At 36.8% G+C, this 22,500-nt stretch overlaps 2 protein-coding genes across 4 annotated transcripts in view; one reads left to right on the plus strand and one right to left on the minus strand.

Annotated features, from left to right (window-relative positions):
• LOC149130577 (uncharacterized) overlaps positions 1–9,172 on the minus strand; it is a 26,534-nt gene extending 17,362 nt beyond the window's left edge. The window contains exon 1 of one of the 3 annotated variants that reach the window (XM_089344154.1): positions 9,037–9,172. The gene's annotated coding sequence lies outside the window, so the exon portion shown is untranslated. Of the gene's footprint in view, positions 1–726; positions 1,059–7,914; positions 8,158–9,036 lie in introns of those variants that run through there. The other 2 variants (XM_089344151.1, XM_089344153.1) reach the window with 2 other exon arrangements.
• Positions 9,060–22,096, plus strand: LOC149130578 (uncharacterized). Its single transcript, XM_089344150.1, has 2 exons — positions 9,060–9,199; positions 16,637–22,096. Exon 2 carries the CDS (start codon positions 16,644–16,646, stop codon positions 22,074–22,076), a length of 5,433 nt encoding a protein of 1,810 aa, XP_089200276.1. The 5' UTR covers positions 9,060–9,199; positions 16,637–16,643; the 3' UTR covers positions 22,077–22,096.
• The last annotated feature ends 404 nt before the right edge of the window (positions 22,097–22,500 follow it).

Raw genomic sequence — 22,500 nt, forward strand, 5'->3', positions numbered from 1 at the left:
TTCTCTCAGTCAGTGTCCTGCATATCACAGGCCTTTAATGAGGACTTGACACAGTCCTTAAATTGCAGCCGTGGTTTCTGCCGGAGTCTCCTTCCATTCACAAGTTCTCTATATAGCATCCGCTTAGGAATCCTGCTATCCTTCATTCTAATAATGTGTCCAGTCCAACGTAACCGTTGCTTGTGCACCATTGCCTCAATACTTAAGATGCCAGCTGTCCTCAGGACCTGTGTGTCTGGAATTTTTGAGGTCCAGCCAACATTGAAAATGTGTCTGAGACATCTCTGATGAAAGCGTTCAAAGACCCTTACCTGACGTTTGTATAGAGTCTATGTCTCAAATGAGTAGAGGAGCGATATATATATATATATATATATATATATATATATTATAAATATACAGGGATTAGCAATTGAGTTGCTTCTCCAACATACTGAAAATTTAGAAATAGCAGTCAAAGAACTACTGATTCCAAACTACAAATTTTCTCCAAAGTGGATGGTGATATTTATGGCACACATAGAACAAAAAACCGGAGGGAAAAGCGTAAACAAGCCAAGCTTTTAGTTAATTGGATACGAATCGTTTCATGGTTAAGTGAATAGAAATTTCACTATTCCAATCTTCAGCCTCAATATTCTGATAAATTTGAAAGTGTCTCTAAAAAAATTCACGGTAATCTTTGGCCATGCGACACCAAAAATCAACGATAAGAAAGGCACTTACGAATTCATCGGCTAGCGAGTTCAGGCACCTCACCTCAAAGAAATCTATTCCATGTGCGTCACAAATAGTCCCGTATGAAAAAGAGTTCCGTGTCGAAACTGGATTACGGTTTAACCATCTAACTTAGAGATATCAAATATAAATATACAAGAATAAGGGCAGAGAATCGTCAATTAGCCTTTCTTATCGTTGATTTTTGGTGTCGCATGGCCAAAGATTACCGTAATCCAGTTCGACACGGAACTTTTTTTCATACGGGACTATTTGTGACGCACATGGAATAGATTTCTTTGAGGTGAGGTGCCTGAACTCGCTAGCCGATGAATTCGTAAGTGCCTTTCTTATCGTTGATTTTTGGTGTCGCATGGCCAAAGATTACCGTGAATTTTTTTAGAGACACTTTCAAATTTATCAGAATATTGAGGCTGAAGATTGGAATAGTGAAATTTCTATTCACTTAACCATGAAACGATTCGTATCCAATTAACTAAAAGCTTGGCTTGTTTACGCTTTTCCTTCCGGTTTTTTGTTCTATGTGTGCCATAAATATCACCATCCACTTTGGAGAAAATTTGTAGTTTGGAATCAGTAGTTCTTTGACTGCTATTTCTAAATTTTCAGTATGTTGGAGAAGCAACTCAATTGCTAATCCCTGTATATTTATAATGATAAATAGTCTTACCGATAAAGGTTTTTTTCATACTGAACTACTTGGCAGAATTGTTAATTATTAATTCTATTATTAATTGACGATTCTCTGCCCTTATTCTTGTATATTTATATATATATATATATATATATATATATATATATATATACTCTTACTCTCTTTTACTCTTTTACTTGTTTCAGTCGTTTGACTGTGGCCATGCTGGAGCACCGCCTTTAGTCGAGCAAATCGACCCCAGGACTTATTCTTTGGAAGCCTAGTACTTATTCTATCGGTCTCTTTTGCCGAACCGCTAAGTTACGGGGATGTAAACACACCAGCATCGGTTCTCAAGCGATGTTGGGGGGACAAACACAGACACACAAACACATACACACACACACATATATAAATATACATATATACGACGGGCTACTTTCAGTTTCCGTCTACCAAATCCACTCACAAGGCTTTGGTCGACCTGAGGCTATAGTAGAAGACACTTGCCCAAGATGCCACGCAGTGGGACTGAACCCGAAACCATGTGGTTTGTAAGCAAGCTACTTACCACACAGCCACTCCTACGCCTATATATGTATATATATATATATATTGATAGATAGATAGATAGATAGATAGATATACAGACAGACAGACTGAGTTTCTTACTTAAAAACAATTTCCAAAGTGTTCTCCTTTCTTTGTTTGGGTGGAGGGTGTATCAGATTTCTTTTCATGCAGTCTTCTCGTCTGCCCAGGTGTTGATGGGTGTATCACATACCTCCCACACACACACACACATGCACATGCAGGTGTTTGCACACACTCATACATATATGCACACACATTCACACACATACGCATGAATACAAATTGCAAGAGGTCAAAATAATAAGCAAAAAAATACGTGAAAAAGCCCAAAAAACCAGTTGTCATACTTTATTGAATGAAATGATTAATACTTGTTGAATAGAAGAAATATCAGGTGTGTTTTTATTTGAAATGATCAGTTTTGGGTCAGGCTGCAATGCCGCCTGTGTTTATGTCTAAGTAAAAACATACATAAGAGTGTGTGTGTGCAGATGTGCTTGGGCACACATTTACTTGTACAGAAAGACTGACGTCACTGTGATCTAACCCGAAAACAATCATTTGAAATAAAACTCACCTGATGTTTTCTCTCTTCAAAAAGATTTAGTCATTTAGTCACTCAATAAAGCACAACCTATTTTCTATGTTTATGTGTTTGCTTTTGCAAGATTCTTCATGCTTCTGCCCCAGTCAACCGAAAACAGGTAGACACCCTACCATCACCCCCATGGCCAAGAATACCCTTATGGACAGATGGAAAGGGTGGATCAGTTAACATCTATGAACTAGAAGCAAGCACCATGAAGAGCATCCAACAAATAGCTAATCCCGTCCACCAGGGTATTAACGAACAATAGATTACCCTAATAAGCACCCCAACTACAAACTACATGTTTTGGACACTCAACTGTAGATGGAAACTAGAAATAGCAAAGTTCAGATTCTCCATCCATACTATGCCAAACCCATGGCCTCCAGATCCCTGTGCCACAGAATACAACAAATGTGGATGATACTAAGTTCAATATCCTGATATCGGACTTGATAAGGGTTATGAGAAAGGAGTCCTAAATGTGTGACCCAACGGAATTGAAGAGACACATACAGTACTTCATCTACTGCTTGCAGTTCTCCAGGGACAGTCAAAGAGAAAGGATCAGGGTGGACAAAGGAGCCATGACAAAACTCAAGACCATCATAGAGAATGATGCAAATGGGATCTGCCTGCTAGACAAGAGTAAATCATGGCATAGTATAGAAGGGACGAAGAGGAAGATAGGGAAGGCCAGCTCATGGTATGATGGCCAAACGTACCAAAACATCATGTTCATCAATGCTACCCCTGGAGGAGAACTAACATATTAATTTAGAAAAACCTCGGGTAAATTGAATCCACTGACTGAAGCAGGAATGAAAGGCCAGGAACTGCCATAAAATCCCTAATCTGTAGAACAAACCCATTTGAAAGAACATTCTGTACTGATAGGAACTGTATAGTGTGTAGGTTATGCCCAGAGATAAACATGAAAACTAGGAATACAATTTACAGTGGTGTACAGAGGGATGGTGCAGAAACATGATAACAATATAATGAAGAGAGAGCCCACAGCATAGGAAAGATTAAGGGTCACTGGCGATACCTCAAGGAGGAGAAAAGCACATTACTGCCATACCAACAAGCTAAGAACATGGGGCTCAATAGATAACATAGATGTTTCTATGCATACATATAACAAATATGATATTGAAACATTTTATGGAGGCCACACACATAATAAAAAGCAGACCAAGCGTCAACAGAAAACATAAAAAGAATAACAATACCCCCCGCCACTCACACACTTCAATCCACCCCACAACATGACAATTGAAGGCAGAAGAGGGCAAAGAGAAAGAAGGAGACACAGACACAAACAGCATAATGTAGAAACCCCTACACACACACACACACACATGCCAACCCTGACTACAATTTCTCTTGACTCAGCAGGTCTTCTCAAGCACAGCATTTTGCCTGATGATTGAAGAGTACATTTAAAAGGGCCAATTATGCGACACTGGCATAGGCCACAGCTAAGGTCTCACTTAGTTTTTCGGGTCTTCTCAAGCACAGCATTTTGCCTGATGATTGAAGAGTACATTTAAAAGGGCCAATTATGCGACACTGGCATAGGCCACAGCTAAGGTCTCACTTAGTTTTTCAGGTCTTCTCAAGCACAGCATTTTGCCTGATGATTGAAGGGTACATTTAAAAGGGCCAATTATGTGACACTGGCATAGGCCACAGCTAAGGTCTCACTTAGTTTTTCGGGTCTTCTCAAGCACAGCATTTTGCCTGATGATTGAAGAGTACATTTAAAAGGGCCAATTATGCGACACTGGCATAGGCCACAGCTAAGGTCTCACTTAGTTTTTCGGGTCTTCTCAAGCACAGCATTTTGCCTGATGATTGAAGGGTACATTTAAAAGGGCCAATTATGTGACACTGGCATAGGCCACAGCTAAGGTCTCACTTAGTTTTTCGGGTCTTCTCAAGCACAGCATTTTGCCTGATGATTGAAGAGTACATTTAAAAGGGCCAATTATGCGACACTGGCATAGGCCACAGCTAAGGTCTCACTTAGTTTTTCGGGTCTTCTCAAGCACAGCATTTTGCCTGATGATTGAAGAGTACATTTAAAAGGGCCAATTATGTGACACTGGCATAGGCCACAGCTAAGGTCTCACTTAGTTTTTCGGGTCTTCTCAAGCACAGCATTTTGCCTGATGATTGAAGAGTACATTTAAAAGGGCCAATTATGTGACACTGGCATAGGCCACAGCTAAGGTCTCACTTAGTTTTTCGGGTCTTCTCAAGCACAGCATTTTGCCTGATGATTGAAGAGTACATTTAAAAGGGCCAATTATGCGACACTGGCATAGGCCACAGCTAAGGTCTCACTTAGTTTTTCGGGTCTTCTCAAGCACAGCATTTTGCCTGATGATTGAAGAGTACATTTAAAAGGGCCAATTATGCGACACTGGCATAGGCCACAGCTAAGGTCTCACTTAGTTTTTCGGGTCTTCTCAAGCACAGCATTTTGCCTGATGATTGAAGGGTACATTTAAAAGGGCCAATTATGTGACACTGGCATAGGCCACAGCTAAGGTTTCACTTAGTTTGTCGGGTCTTCTCAAACACAGCATATCTCCAAAGGTCTCGGTCACTCATCATTGCTTCTGTGAGGCCCAACGTTCGATGGTTGTGCTTAACCACCTCATCCCATGTCTTCCTGGGTCTACCTTTTCCACAGGTTCACTCCACTGTTAGAGTGTGACACTTCTTCACACAGCTGTCTTCATCCATACACATCATACAACCATACCAGCACAGTCATCTCTCCTACTCATCACATCTGATACTTCTTATGTCCCACTTTTCTCTCAGGGTGCTTACATTCTGTCAAATATGCACACTGACATTACACATCCAGCAGAGCATACTAGCTTCATTTCTTTCAAGCCTACACATGTCCTCAACAGTCACAACCCATGTTTCACTGCCATGTAGCATGGCTGTTTGCACACATGCATCATACAGTCTACCTTTCACTCAGAGTGAGAGACCCTTTGTCACCAGCAGAGATAACTTGCCTTGGAACAATTGACCCATTCCTGCTTTTGAAAAGGTGTGAGCATCTGGGGAATCCATTGGGCAGATAACATGAGCAAATGGTTGCAAATGAGTTTTTCCCTCACTTCCTACACTTATCTTCACTTCCTGGGCTAGTTGCCATAAAGCTATGGGCTGATCCTCCAAAATGGCAGCTTCCACTTTAGGGATGGCATCATCATCATTGGCAGAATGTGGTTGTCCAAACAGTTTCCACCAATGTCCAGCCCCATTTGAACTGGTGATGCTAGTGCTTGACTATGTCGTATGATGGTGCATCGTCACCATAAACTTCTTTCATCTCATCAAACGTCTCATTTGGTGTACGACCTTCCAAGTATAAAGAACCTGATCACTGATCTGCATTCAACTGGCTCCATTATAACAGCTTAGTCCACTTCAGCAGCCATAAAAGACAAACGAATCCGAGTGGAAAGCTGCAATTTACAATGTGACATGTAGAGACATGTAGGATTCTACCTGTACAAGTTCCGTTTCCTGCAATAACTGGAAGTGGGTGGGTGAGGGAACATCTTTAATGAACACCCCTCATGTTTTTGCTAAGCCTTGTATTTATTCCATCGATCCCTCTATGTAGCACCTTCTTTCTCACTCCCTCATTATATGTCCTCCTCCCTCTCTCATTCTCCTCTTTCTCTCTCTCTCTGTCTCTCTCTTTCATCTCCTATGTTTATGTCAGAGGGAGATTTGGATGTTGTTTCTAACAAGCTGAGTCACAATGCAAATATTTCCTTCAGACATTACACAGTATAATGTGTGATTTAAAGGGATTTGACTGCTATTTCTACAAGAGAAAATATCAATACAACTATATATACAGATATACAAGAAGCGACTCCCTGCCCTGAAAAAGAGTAGATTTTTTCCTGATTTATGGAGAATGCCAGAAATTTTAAGGGGAGGGGTTAAATCAACATTTACTAAAAGTGATCTAGCTACCAGACAGAGATCCTCTACGACCTCATATATACATGCATTAGAAAGTAAACTGTAATTAGAGCTTTAATTGGCTGGTAATTCCAACGAGCCTTCCTACAATGCAGATACATTCTTCAGACCTAACACAGCATGATGTGTGATTTTAGGAGATTTGACTGCTATTTCTAGAAGCATATATATATATTAATATAACTATATATGATATATGTTATTGTAGTTATAGTATGTGTGTGTTCATAAGGCAGCGTGTTGGCAGAATCCCTCACATACCAGAGGAAATGCTTGGCACCATTTCGTAGTTTCACATTGTGAGTTCAAATTCTGGTGAGGATAACTTTGCATCCGATCATTCCAGGGTCATGAATTGAGCACAAATCATGCAAAAGGGTCAATGTAATCGATCAGCTGCCCACAATAATTGCAGGCCTTTTGCTAAATGTAAAAGGAGAATTATTACGTAATAGATGAATAGAAAGATAAAGAGGGAGTGAGAGATCCGTCATAGTATGTGTGTGTGTGTGTATAAGCCTGTGAGGTGGAACAATCGTCTACACGCAGGGTCGGTGGAGTCGATTAGCTGCCTCTACTAGAATTCCAGGCCTTGTGCCAATAGACAATACATACATATATACATTCCTAAGTTTTCTTTTCTGCAACAAAGAATGTCTGTTGAAACAATATTTTTCAGTAGAAAACTGAGACATTTTACATGAAAAAATTGTGAGGAATAATTTGATATTATATACAGTAACATACGGAGATATATACACACACATACATGCACACAGACACGCACACATATACAAATACATAGACACACACTCACATATACAGATACATAGACACACATACATAGATATATGGACAGTGTGTGTGTAGTGTATTTAAAGACATTTAATTATCAGTATATTACTCTCTCCAAACCAATTAAAGGGTTTCTTTCAGATCCCTTATGGCAGGTAAAATGCTAACACAACAAATGAAAAGAGATGCAGCCGTTGTTGCCAAATGTGTGGAACTTAGGGATTTAGAAAATATTGAACTTGAAAGATCTTTAGTACACAAAGTTCAGATCAAAATAGGAGAATTCTCATGATTTAACAGCCATACAGAAGTCTTGGCCATTGGCTCAATACATACATATATACATTCCTATAACCATAATCATAAATATATAGGGATTGACAGTAACCTGTTTCTCCAACATACTGAGAATTCAGAAATAGCAGTCAAAGAACTACTGATTTCAAAACTACAAATTATTACTCCAGATTGATAGCGATATTTTTGATACACACAGAACAAAAAACAGTAGAGAAGAGTAAAAAACACTTGCCTTTAGTTAATTTAGTACAATTGTTTCACAGTTAAGAGTAAAATACTCTATTCTGATCTTCAGCTAAATATTCTAATAAATTTGTTAATGTCTAAATAACTCACGTTAATTTTGACCATGTGAACATCAATACCACGTGAGGAAGACGTTGAAATCAGTAGTTCTTTGACTGCTATTTCTGAATTCTCAGTATGTTGGAGAAACAGGTTACTGTCAATCCCTATATATTTATGATTATAAATGTTTTTTACCGAAGAAGGTTTTTTCATACTGAGCTACCCGGCAAAATTGTTGATTATTAATTTTATTACTAATTGACGATTCCCTGCCCTGCATATCTACATTCCTATAACAATAGAATCTGACTAGAAGGAGATTTGGCTGTTATTTCTGTCAGGGTTAGCTACTCTAAAGCATTCTCCTTCCTTGGTTCGCGCATACATTCAATGTCCGATGCATTAACGATGAAGTCCTTCTCTGCATAAATAATAGTCCTTTCTAATAAAGGCACAAGGCCTGACATTTTGTAGGGAAGCGGACGGTCGACTACATCAGCCTCAATACTCAAATGCTACTCGTCTTATTGACCCTGGGAAGATGTAAGTCAAAGTCGACCACGGTGGAATTTGAACTTAGTACGTTGCGATGAGTGAAATACCACTAAGCAATTTCGTCCAGTACTCTAATGATTCTTAATAATGATAATAATTATAATGAGCTTATTGTATATGATGTTAGGGTCACTACAACTCATCGGAAAAGGTATGCCTGTATATGTGTATGTATATGGGTGTGTTTGTAGGTACATGTTTATATGTATATATATATATATGAATGTACGTGTGTGTGTGTGTGTGAGTGTGTCGCTATATATGTATGTATACAAATTTAAATATTGAGGATGGGATTTTTCCATATTAGGAAAGAAGGCAAAATAAGTGAATATGATTGGTTCAGAAACATGAAACGCTTGAATGGAAATGCATGGAGAGGTGGTGGTGGTGGTGGCAATGTTGGAGATGATGTAAAGAGAGATAGGCGTGTCGATGTAATCTGGCCAACATATACACACACATACCTATACACTACAACAGACACATACTTTTAAACCAAGATACATACCCATGACAAGGTAACACCCACCAGGTATCTAGAAACTTCTTCCTGGTAGATTATAAATATAGCTTTAATTGCCAAACACAAGTCACATCATTGCCACTCTTGCATGATATTTCTGAGAGAGAAAGACTTCAGGCTGCAAATAGAAACTTCATCACTGACTCAGGTAATTATTTTAATTACTGCACAATTTACTAACACACTTCGTTAAGGCTTCTTTAGAACTATTTCCAACATAAATTTTTATATTGGAATTTGTTTTATTTTCAGGCAGTATTTTATAGACTAGAAACTTTTCAAAGATTTTACACTTTTACATTACAAGTAAAAATTTTCATTTCCAGAAGATAAAATAGAGTATAGCTTGGATTAAGGGAACGGATATGTTCATCTAAGGATACACAATTTTAGGTTGTTTACAGTGGATTTCTAATTCTCAAGTGAAATTTAAAATTTGTAAATTAATTTTATGGCTGTTAAATTGTTAGTTTTTGTAAACTTAATTTTTTCAAAGCTTAGCAAGGGAGAAGGGCCCTGCCTATGACCCTTTATTTTGCCAGTGTCTTCAAGTGTGGTGGATGGAAGAAAGACATTCTCAAAACAAGAGACCTAACATGAATGCATACAACAGAGAAATCCTCTGCTAAAAGCATCCCAAGGGCCAGATGATGGTGTTGAAAAAGGTGATAGATTAAGTCTGCAACCCAGGGAGGCAACAGAAGGATTTAACTGATCATATTAGCACTGGTATTTCTTTTTAAGTCTGTTACATATTTTAACTATTTGTGGATCAGCTAGATTAGGAAATGAAGTTGATATTTTAATTAAACAGTAAGTACTAACACATTTATAGCATGATTAAATGATAGAAAGTATATATATATATATAATATAGATTTAATCAAAAGATTAAATGTGGTACTTAAAATGTTTGAGGCACCAGAATTTGGTAGGGTAAAAACCAAAAACAAAATCAAGAGATTTGGTGAATAAAATTTGAAGAAAAGCAACAAAAATTCATTAGGTTATAGCAGTACGTACGTTTCGTACAAACTTCATTTATTTATAAATAAATGAAGTTTGTACGAAACGCACGTACTGCTATAACCTAATGAATTTTTGTTGCTTTTCTTCAAATATATATATATATATATATATATATATATGAAAGAAGGTTTGAAAATGCACTTATTTTTTAAAAATATTTATTTACTTAACCGGTTTCACTTTTTTAGAAAAAGATTATCAAAAGTCTTTGAGAATAATAAAAAATGTTAAAAAACAGTTTGAGTATTAAAATGCATATATACATTCTTTGATGATAAAATATATTTAAAGTATAAAGCTTTGTATGAACTTTGTAGTGTTACATACTGATTGTCACACATTCTCTGATATTAAGGTGAAATTGTTAAAAACAGTGTTAAAAACAGTGTATGAAAATACACATATGGAAAAATACATATACATATTCTTATACATATTCTTTGACAATCGAATAAAATTGAGGAGGAACTGACCTGGCCTTTTTCTCTTGTGTATATTGAGGGAATGTTTTACTGTCTTAAGAGACAGTATGACTGGCTAGCTGGGGTGGGAGGGAAGAAGAGTTAAAGAAGATTTCTTTATTTTTGGTTGGTCTGTGACAGTCTGTCATGGTTCACTGGTTTTTGGGACTGGTTTTGTGCACATCTCTATGTGTGTGTGTATATATGTGTGTTTGTGTCCGTGTGTGTGTGTGTGTGTGTGTGCCGTTTTTATTGGTCCCAGAGTTTATTGTGGAATGTGTATATGAGTGTGTGTTTGAGTGTTTTTTGTGTCGGTGGGGATGTTAGGTGTGTGTACGTGAGACTGTGCGTATATCTCTTTGTCTGAGTGTGTATGTGTTGTTTTGATCGTTCTTGTGGTGTGTGTGTGTGTGAGAGCAACCGTATGTATGTGTGAGGGTGTGTACGTATGTGTGCGTGTGTGTATGTATGTGTGCATCTGTGTGTGTGCGTGGGAGTGTTTTGTGTGAGTGTGGGAGTGTGTGTGTGTCTCTCTGTCTGAGTGGATGTGTTGTTTTAAATACCTTGTGGTGTGTGTGTGTGATGGTTCATATGTATGTGTATGTCTATGTCTGTATGTGTGCGTGTGTGGCATGTGTATATGAGTATGTGTGTGTTTTTAATCTATGGTAGGATGGTGTGTGTATGTGTGTGCACGTTTGTGTGAGTGTGTATGTGTGTGATTAATATTTGTTAGGGTGTTGTGTGTGCGTATGTGTATAATCTATGTTATAAATTTGTATATTTCTTGAAGTAAAGCAAGAGAACTGTCTAAAAATTAAACAATTTCAAGGTAACATCAGATACACCAATGAACATACACCTGTGTAAAATGTAATTAATGATTTGTTATTACTTGGCCAAGGTACAACCTGGCTATGTTTCCCTAATGATGCTCTCTCAAGCAATAATATATTCATAGAAATCAAACAGTAATACAAGTGAACTTATTCATGTAAAAAGGGGTCAGTTGGCAAAGGCATTAACACATTTTAGAAAAAGACTGTTTCCAGTATTTGTTCTGGTGCTCTGAGTTCAATACCTAGTGAGGTCAGCTTTAGTTTATATTATGATTGATAAAGAACCAGTCAAGTACTGGAGTACATTTGTCATTGTTGTGTTCATCTTCCTCTTCAACCACTTCTTTCTTTCTATGTGGAAGACATTGGCAGGGGTTACACATGTAGAGAGAAAGGCTCCCCCAGATTTCAAATGTCTTCCAGTCATTCTACATCTTATGTCATCTGGTTGACCACTTTCGATTTTAAACACAGCCACAGAGGTCAGATCTTCTGAGGCTGTTTTCCAACTTATTTTCCATCAATGTAGACCCAGTGTTTATTTAATGCCTCCTCTTCATCCATTTCCTCCCCCTTTCATCGATCTTCTCCTCTTCTATATTATCAAGTCTGCTACAACTGTTGAAGTTGTCCCTGCCACTTTTTCAGCCGTTTAAGGCTCCAGTCTCAAAGACACACCCATCCAGTCACTGCTGTTGTGATTCTGCTGTTGTTGTTGTTGTCAACACCAGCTCATTGGCCATTCCCAGCATCAGCTCTGCCACTGTAAATCCGTATGGAGTCAGGATCTTTTGGTTTGTGAATCTGTGGTGTATATATATATATATATATATATATATATATATATATATATATATATATATATATATATATATAGGAGTGGCTGTATGGTAAGAAGCTTGCTTCCCAACCATATGGTTCTGGGTTCAGTCCCACTGCATGGCACTTTGGGCAAGTATCTATAGCCTCAGGTCAACCAAAGACTTGTGAGAGGAATTGGTAGACGGAAACTGAAAGAAGCTTGTCATATATATTTATGTATGTATTTATGCATCTATGTTTGTCACACCAACATTGCTTGACAACCAAATGTTGGTGTGAATACATCAAAACAACTTAGCAGTTCAGCAAAAGACACCAATAGAATAAGTACTTATCTTACAAAGAATATGTCCTCAGGTTGATTTGTTTGACTAAAGGCAGTGCTCCAGCATGGCCACAGACAAATGACTGAAACAAGTACAAGAATAAAACAAAAAATATATATATATATTACAGAGATGTACTTGCATAGCAAGTGACCTGATCTCAGATAATGTGCTGAAACAAAGACAATTGCAGTGTGGAAGGTGTTTAGAAGCCATTTAATAACACACAAAAGCCGTTAGATTCACTTCAACATTTAAATTTAATTTGTCAAAATATTTTCGTCGCTTTGAGACTGAAAAAATTCAGTGATGCATCACGGAATTTTGTCAGTGAACAGGCCGCAGTCTCAAAGCAACGAAAATATTTTGGCAAATTAAATTTAAATGTGGAAATGAATATAATTGTCTTTTTTTTTGTGTTTTTAAATGGCTTCTAAACACCTTCCCCACTGCAACTGTTTATACACACACACACACACACACACACACACACACACACACACACACACATAATATGTTTATGTAAAAGAGAAATAAAATGTTGAAGTTGGTGTTTAAAAAGAGAATGTGTGAGAGAGAGAGAGAGAGAGAGAGAGGGATGAAAGTAAAAAGAAGAGGACATATGAAGGATATAAAATAGTAAAGGTAGGGTTGTTGTTGTTGTTGTTATTATTATGACTTGTCTGCCGCTAAGTTCTGAGTTCAAATTCCACCAAGGTCAACATTGCCTTTCATCCTTTTAGGGTAGCAGAATCGTTACAAAATGCCAGACAAAATGCTTTGCATCATTTCTTCCAAGTTTAAGTTTTGAGTTCAAATTCTGCCAAGGTGGACTTTGCCTCTCGTCCTTTTGGGATTGATAAAATAAGAACCAGTTAGGGGCTGCGGCTGATGCAATCAATTAGCCCCAACACCCAAAACTTCATCTTCAAAATATCACCCAAAAAAAGACGGGGACATGGCTGTAAGGTTAAGGAATTCACTTCACAATATTGGGGTCTCAGGTTCAGTCCCACTTCACAGCACCTCAAAGAATTAACTTCTTCTAAGGTTCCAGGTTGACCCAAGCCTTGTGAGTGGGTTTCATACATGGAACTGATAAAGCCTATGGTATATATATATATGTGTGTGTGTGTGTATATTCATGTGTGCATATCTACATTAGTACTTGTATGTGTATGCATATGAGTGTGTATCTGTGTGCATGTGTGCATATGTCAGCTCATGTCTCCTTGTCTTGACATCTGCTGCTAATTATAAACAAATGTCACGTCACACAGTGTCGTTTGTTTGCAGTGTTCCAGCAGAAAACATATCCAACCATTGTGCTGTTCGTGTTTGAAGAACTTGGTGAAATATTCTCTTGCTTGAAACCAGGTGAGGATTGGTGACCCTCATCGAGTGTAGTCATACACTTGACTGAGTGGGACTCAAAGAAACAAAACAAAATTATTAGAGTGAAAATACAGAGAAGAAAATACATCATCTGATGTATTATAAAGGTTTTGACATCCATTTCCCATAACTGGCATGGGTAGGACAGTTGAAGAGGAAGCAGTGAGCCAGAGGACTTTGCTGAGCTCCAATGAAAGATTTGGCAAGATTTCTACAGCTGGATAATCTTCCTAACACCAAATGCACACACACATGTGTGTGTGTGTGTTTATGCATGCATGAGAGCATATGAATGTATAAACATGGGTTTACTTATGTTTGATTGTACATCTGATTTTGTATGCTAGCATGGGTTAGGTGAATATATTATTGTAGCATTGTCTTACAGACAGACAGCCTTCCTATTGCTAACCCAAAACCATTTTCTAAGAACAAAAATTCTTATTTCTCATGTCTTCCAAGGTTGGGGTGATTGGTTGACAGATGTTTCTGCTTGGGGCAACTTAAAAATAGATTGCAAACATACACACACACTCAGCTCGAGTTCACTGCTTCCTGTAGCAGAAACAGCTGGAAGCTAATGGAAGTGACTACGTAACTCTTGTTCTTTTGTTGTTCATTAACTCATATCTATAAACATACATATATACATATACAAAAACATTTATACACGAGTATGTGAAGGTATATTCATATAATTACACGTATGTCTATATATATGTGTGTGTGTGTGTGTGTGTGTGTGTGTGTATATGTATGTATTAATATTTATCAGAAGTAACAGAGTGACTCAAGGTCCGAACGTTTCGTTTATTAGCATTTATCAAAGTGGTTCTTTGGAGGTATATTCTCAGACCTCCCAAAACTAGTTTGATGAGTGTCAACTCTCAGATCTTGAGTCACTCTGTTAGTTCTGCTAAATATTAAGAAAAAATACAATACACATATACTTACATTTTAAGTTCTATTTTTCCCATTTGCACCTATACATATATATATATATAGTCTACACACCTTCAGCCCTTTTGCTACCCTCTCATATTTATCACACCCCTATCACTCACCCCTCTAACACACAACTTATCATTCACTTCCAATATCACACATCCTTCATATCCCCCATCTCACTGTCACCTGTGTCCCTACTGCCATGCCCCTACCTCTATCTTTCATCTCTCAATCACTCTCCCTTCTTCTTTTTATTCTTTCTTATTGCTGTGACAAAGACTGGCAGTAAATCTCTTCTCTTCACCATTCTTCCAATGAAACTAGGGATGTTACTGGACCTACCTGAGTCTCTCCCCAACACTCAACCCCTCCTTTCCATATATTTATTACCCTCATCCCAAGGTATATGTGAAGGCCGGAGATAAAGGGGGACTTTTAGTTTTGTCAAGGACATGGCAATTGTCTCCAGTGATGGCACCATAAGATGCACCCAGTGCACTTTGTGCAGTGGTTGGTGTCAGGAAGAGCATCCAGCTGTAGAAAGAAAACCAGAAAATGTAACTTCAGGCAAGATATTCTTTGACCCATCCAACCCATTCCAGCATGGAAAGTGGGGGTAAAATGATGATGATCATACATACATACGTATGGATTTATAAATATATACATATGTGCATCTTTGTGTATATATTATACACTTCTTTCATATACACTCCACCAATATTTCCTAATCCACCTCATTAAACCCCCAATACTTCACAATAAACTACACCAAGTTATATCTCCTCACCTAACACAAAACAAAACACACTTCCCCTGTCAAACCCCTTTTTCATACAAACACATCTTTCTCATTGCTACCCAAACATTGTCCCTTATATTAAATATAATTTAGATGAACCTACCTTTCATTAATTGGGCTTATTCAATAACCAATCTTTATCTCAATCAGGAACAATTAATAACGATCCTCTCAACATGCTGTGTATCAGTGTGGTTATATGAAAGCCCATCTTTTGATAAGCTTTCCAAGTTTAATCAATGTTGTCTATGATAATTGTGTGGATTATATTGGAATGTTGAGAGATTTACAGCATTCGTCAGGTTAAGAACAGTTTCATCTCCAGCTTTATTGATATCTCTTAATCCAGGTAAATATGATGGAAACCAAGCCAACCACAACGGTCCCATCATTTCCAGCACATATAATCATTAGTAATACTTATATTCCATCTAATAAGCAAAATGTTCAGTCTGTCTTGTATCTGACAAATGTCTATGAAACATGAAGTCTATGTTTTGCTAATTGCTCCATGTTAACGAAGTTTGAACATGATTGCTGTGTGTTGGAACATAATATAGCATGTATACCAATTAAAGTTGTGTCTCGTTATTGAGTACTTTTGGAGCAGGGGAATTTCTTTGACTAATTATTGTTAAATAAATCTAAACCACACATGACTATTAATTTGTGATGTTGAACGAAAATATCATTTCCAGTGAATATAATTATTGCTAATATTTAGACTCCATGTAATTAATGAAACTTATTAATACATCTCAAAGTAGATTGTAATAAGGTGTTTAATTCTAATCATTATTATCCCAACAGAAAGTTGTTTCAATATTAATTAGACAAGATTAATTTGCTGACAGAAATACAGATATGTTTTGCTTGTGTGTTTCAAATAATGAAGTAAACATCATCTCCCTGAAACTTTAATATTTTCACAAAGCTAAATGTTTTCCTTATATTTCATTACAGATTCACCATGGAAGACCAAGCAAAACCTACCCCTCCGAAAAGGGCTTTAATGGACTCAAAAGCAAAAAGGTATGGAGAAGGAGTTGACCATCAAAGGTGTAAATATGAGAGAGATGATGGTTCAAGGAGAGAAATGTCAGAGAAAGGAGCTTCATCTCAGTCAACAACAAAACAAAAAAAACATAAAGGAGACCATGAAAAGAAGGAAGTAATGGGAAGACAAAATATTTTGGACAAACACATATTGTATACAAGATTCAATGCATATGAAGACAAAATGAATTTGTTGAAAAATTCTCGGGAAGAAATTTGTACTTTTTTAAAAAGTATAGGAATGGATAAAAATACTTTTCTAAAAGATTTTACACAGAGAATACAAATTTTGATGAAAGACATTAAAAAAATCGATTACAATCAAGAATTTATTATTTTTGGAAAGCTAGAATTGTTCCTGGAACACTATTTACAGAGAAATATTCTACAAGACAAACACAAAACCATCGATCCACCAAAAATAACCACAAAATATCGTCCTCTTTGCCCAGTTGTGACCAGAGAAGCAAAGATTGTGGAATCTGGTGAAGAATTTGACAAAATCACAATATCCGATATTATTGTAATACAGGAGGGAGTGATGACCTATTCCCACCATTGTATGACAGTATGTTGTGTGACAAGAGACGGTGACAGAAATGATGTCCATTGTCCATCTTCTGTCACCAGTTTCACCAGAATTGGTCAAGACATGGTTCTAGCAACCCTCCCCTTCCAAGAAATGATTCTCATTATCAGCCCCACAACTTTCAAGATTAAAAAGATACAGTTGGGGTTATATATGGTGAGTTATTTGGAAGATTCTACACTTATAGGTGTAGAAATGTTTGGTAAGACTGTTTGCCAAATTGATTGGGAGGAGAATATAATTAAACACCAATTCATTACCAAAGAAGCAGCTACAGATATTGCTGTAGGGATCCACAATATACTTTTAATTACATTTTCCAGTATTAACAGAATAATCTGTTATAAAGTAGATGGCCAACAGTTATGGGAGATAGAGACCCATTCTCTGCACCTCCCAACTAAAATCTCTCTCTACCAAAGCTATTTCTATGTTCTCCAGGGACAGATCATTTATAGGATTTCGGCTAAAGGTGGTGTGACAAAAAGGGACATCGGCAGGAAATGCCGTTCTATTTCTGTTGCTAAAGATACCATTTTGGTAACAGATTATTTTGGCAAACCACATGCCATTGAAACAAATAAAGACTTTTGGCCCAAACTGTCATACAACCACCAGCTACCTACCCCCAGTTTAAAAGACTATATTGATATTGAGGATTGCTACAACATCACAAATATTCTACCTATGTCTACATTTTCTATATTAATAATTTACAGGAATAACAAAGCTTTTTTATTCACTGATAATGGGGAAATAATTAGCCAAAATAATTTAGTTTTCCTTGAGCTTCCTTCTTTCTATTGTAGAATAAACGCAAACAGATTCCTGGTATTTTATCGTGAAATGAAAGGATTTCAGTATATCACCTGTCCTGAACTAAGAAAAGGCCCTTTAATAAAGGTCCAAACTAACTACATGGAAATATGTCATATTTTATCAAATAAGTGTTTAGCTGTGACCATCACTGAAAACAAAAACGAGGTCCATATCCTATTGATCAAAGAAGATAAAGTTGACATTACAGAAAGAATTTCTCTGGGACATTCTAATGTCACCATTGCTGCAACTCCAATTAATTTTGTAGTCGTAGATGGAAGGGAAAATAAAATGGTATTTTATTCAACATGTGGTGAAGAACTTTTTCAAAAATACCTTCTATTCTATGGCTACCCTCATCACATCTACTCTGATAATGTTTATTTTTATGTCCTGTTCAAGAGACACTCTATTCTGATATGTTATGATATATATGGAGAAATGAAATGGCAGTGGCAACTGCCTTTCCCTGTTCACCCTCACATTGCTGTTTTCCAAGGAACTATTTATCTACCGGACACTCAACTCAACAGGGTCCTTCTTTACAAGTATCAGGACCGGCCGTCTGGCTGTTGTTTACACCTGAAAAATCCTTATATCAGAAATCTAAATCTACGACTCAAAGAAAAGGAGAATGACAAAAAACTTGTCATTGGCGAAATATGTAATCTGACAAATGGACAGTTGGTGGTGTCCGACATCAACCATGATTGCTTGTTATACATTTCTAATGAAGGAGACATTGTGTCGAGATTATCTCTGCCGTCTACAGCTACAGATATATGTCGATGGGATTCTAATCAAATAGGTGTCACATTACCCCTACAGAAACAATTAAGGGTCATCGGAAACCTATCAAAGACAGTGAGAAGTGTATCATTAAGGCAGCCTTATGTACGGGTGTGTAAGATGGGTGAATGTGAAATTGTTTGTTATTGCGATAAACCATCACATTTAGATATTTTAGCCATTAAGAAAAATTCTAATCAAGTTGAAACAATTAAGACAATTAATATCCCCTTTTTTGTGAAATCATTATCAATAGACAAGAAAACAGAAAAGCTATTAATTGTTACTAGGGGAAAAGCATTTCAGTACAACACTAGAATAAATGGTGGTGGTCATGGCACTGGTGATCATCATCCTTGTAGTATTAAGATGGTCCCCAGTGTTTTAATGTCCCAAGTGAAACGTCCCCTCAATCTCTACGGTGGATCTATTGACCAAATGTTTGTATATCTTATAGAGAACAGCCGTATGTTTGCTATAAACGATCATAATTTGTTGGTTAATGATCTCGTTACAAATAATCAACTTAATTATTATATCGACCTGGTAGATGTATTTTCCAGAAACATTTCAGTCAGTGAGATGTTGTCATCTTCATTATATTTACAGGATCTGACAGTTTCTGATAAAGGCAGACATATTCCTCTCCCTAAACATTTTGGAGACAAGGGACCAGTGAGGATTACATCTTTGGTTATGACTGAAAATAATCTGGTTGCAGTATGGGACGAGGGGAATAAAAACATAAAGATATTTACATTGGATGGTCAACTTTTGGATTCAATCAAAGTGAATGCTTATAGATTTATTAAAATGTGTCGATGGCAGTCAAACACACTGGTCATTACGAGTTGGGATCGTTATGATAATAAATACCAACTGCTGACATTAAAAGTGGAATTTCCATTGTCGTTGGTAATTTACCAGACGACAAATAAATATGAACGTGTGGCTTCTTTATCAAACAATCAAATGGTGTTTAGTAAAATGGGAGATGAAAGTCATTTGTATTTTGTTGATATGGATGAAATACATTCGAGTGTGAAGGAAATAAAACAAATAGACATACCTGAACCATTAATAAGGAGAGAAGAAGATGGAAATGATGATGATTACATCCTGGATATTAAAGTTACTGCTGAAGATGTCATCATTGTCATCAACAGAAGATTCATCATTTTCTTTGACAGTGATGGTCAATATTTACATTCAGTCAGACACTACATGTGGTATTATTTTGGTTATGACATGATGACAATTGATGACAGTTTTTTGTACATTTATGGTGAATGGGAGAAACATTTAGGTTCATCTGGATATAAAAACATCTTGTGTTTGACCCAGGATGGGGAATACAAGAGAATATTTTTAAATAGAAGAATTTATGAAGATGAAGTAAATTTCTCCAGTATAGACTGTAAAGGACCAAGGTTTGTTGGAAGCCCCTGGAGGAGAAGGAATGAATTGTATGTTGAAGGGTTGTTTATGGTGAATCGAGAAAGGTTCCCGGTTGCTCGTTTACAAACAGACGAATTTGCTGTTCAAGTAAAAGATTTTGATATTTCTGATGAAGGAAAGACAGTTGTGTGTGAAAAAGCCAATAATGGAAACGTTAAAATATTTGATGAAGACGGGGAGCTGCTATGTCACAGAAATGTGGCAAGTTTAGTTGGTGGTGTGTGTTTTACACAAGGAAAACACATAATGGCCACGGTTCCCAAAAGAAAAGAAATATTTCAACTGAATGGAAAAGATTTGAAGAAATCTCAAGCTTGGACAAGTCCCATCCCTTATGGTGTAATATGGAGAAAAGTGGGGGGTATTTACTGGTGTCACCATATTGAATTGATTGAATGTCATTGCATAAAGATTGATGGGGACCAAGTGAACATTCTGGAATCTGTGTCGTTATCAAATCTTGATTCTGGTCTTTGTTTCCCTTCCATTACATCTGAGGAAATATTCAGTAATGAATTAATTAATAAATTGGAATACAGAGGTGGAGATGGAGGAAGAAGAGGTAAATCAGGTGAAATAATTGGTAAAGGTAGATTAAAGGTGAGATGTAGTAATTACATAGCGGAGATTAATAATTCAGGAATTGATGAAATATCAGTGAGGAGACTTCCATATAGAACAGCAATGGTCCCTTTTTCCATTCCTGCATTTGAGGAACCTGTTTGTTATGATTATAGGGACATTAGGGACCTGAACAGTAAACTAATTAAGTTAGATGAGAATGTGAGTGTGTTGATATTTCGAGAAAGTCTCACATTAATCAGAACAACAACAACAACAACAACAACAGTGGACATACTTCAACATGAACAACAACAACAAGAAGAACCACTGGACATTTGTCGGTGGACAGATGAATGTTTCATTGTCGCCTTTGGGAGAGAAATGAGGGTCTTCAACAGGGATCTCTGCTGTTTAAAGACCATCAGAACTGAGAAATACTACAACAGGATTTCTAAATACAACGACAATCAACTCGTGTGTGGTGGTCATTATATTAGAGACATGACTCAAGAAGAGAGAGACAAGAAATACGGAAGAATATGGAAGAACAACAAGGATTACTATTATTGTGATGACCCCAGCTTCTTTGACTATTATGTGGATGTGGTTGATATGAAAGATGGGAAATGTAAAGATGAAGTGTGTCGTGGGAAGATGGGGAGAAAGAGAAGGATTGAGGGAGATGAAGGGGTGGATGGTGTGGGAGTCACATCTTTTGGTGATGTTGTTGTTTTGAGGAGGGAGGAGTTTGGAAGGTTGAATGTTTGGTGTTTTGTGGAATGGTTCAGGGAAAAGTCTTTGGTGAGGAGGATAAGAATAGAAGAAGGAATAATGTATGTTGGTGTGGAATTTCATATTACAAGACCTCATTTAACCATAATTGGTGAATGTGTTTATATAACAGATTTATACAACAATATTTACGAAATACCTGGACATATTGAAGGGGAAACATCTGAAGATATTAAAACCAGGAGATTAAAAGATAATCCAAAATATTTACTCCTCAGAGGAGATGAAAATGAAGTCTGTGAAGTTCTTGGTTTGGATGTTTCAGAAAATTCTTTGATGGTTTTTGGAATTATTCCTGGACGTCAATCTTTTGCTTTTTTCTATTTTGACAAATAAATATTTCCAGAAATATTAAACTTCATCTTCATTATTATTATTATTATTGCAAATGGGTTCACCTGGGAATCGAACCTGCATCGCATACATTGCATTCTACACATTCCTCATGTGTGTGTATATATGTGTGTTTATATACATGTGAGTGTGTATATATGTATATATATGTGTTTATATATGCATGTGTGTGTGTATATATGTGTGTTTATATATGCATGTGTGTTTATATACATGTGAGTGTATATATGTATATATATGTGTTTATATATGCATGTGTGTGTGTGTGTATATATGTGTGTTTATATATGCATGTGTGTGTGTGTATGTGTGTTTATATATATACATGTGTGTATATGTATATATGTGTGTGTATATATGTATGTTTATATATGTGTGTGTGTATATATGTGTGTTTATATACATG

The sequence above is a fragment of the Octopus bimaculoides genome, chromosome 28 (genome assembly GCF_046866305.1).
Source record: "Octopus bimaculoides isolate indiv1 chromosome 28, ASM4686630v1, whole genome shotgun sequence".
Taxonomy (NCBI): Eukaryota; Metazoa; Mollusca; class Cephalopoda; order Octopoda; family Octopodidae; genus Octopus; species Octopus bimaculoides.

Coding starts and splice junctions, on each gene's coding strand:
- LOC149130578 (XM_089344150.1), top strand. CDS start 16,644: ATGGAAGACCAAGCAAAACCTACCCCTCCGAAAAGGGCTTTAATGGAC.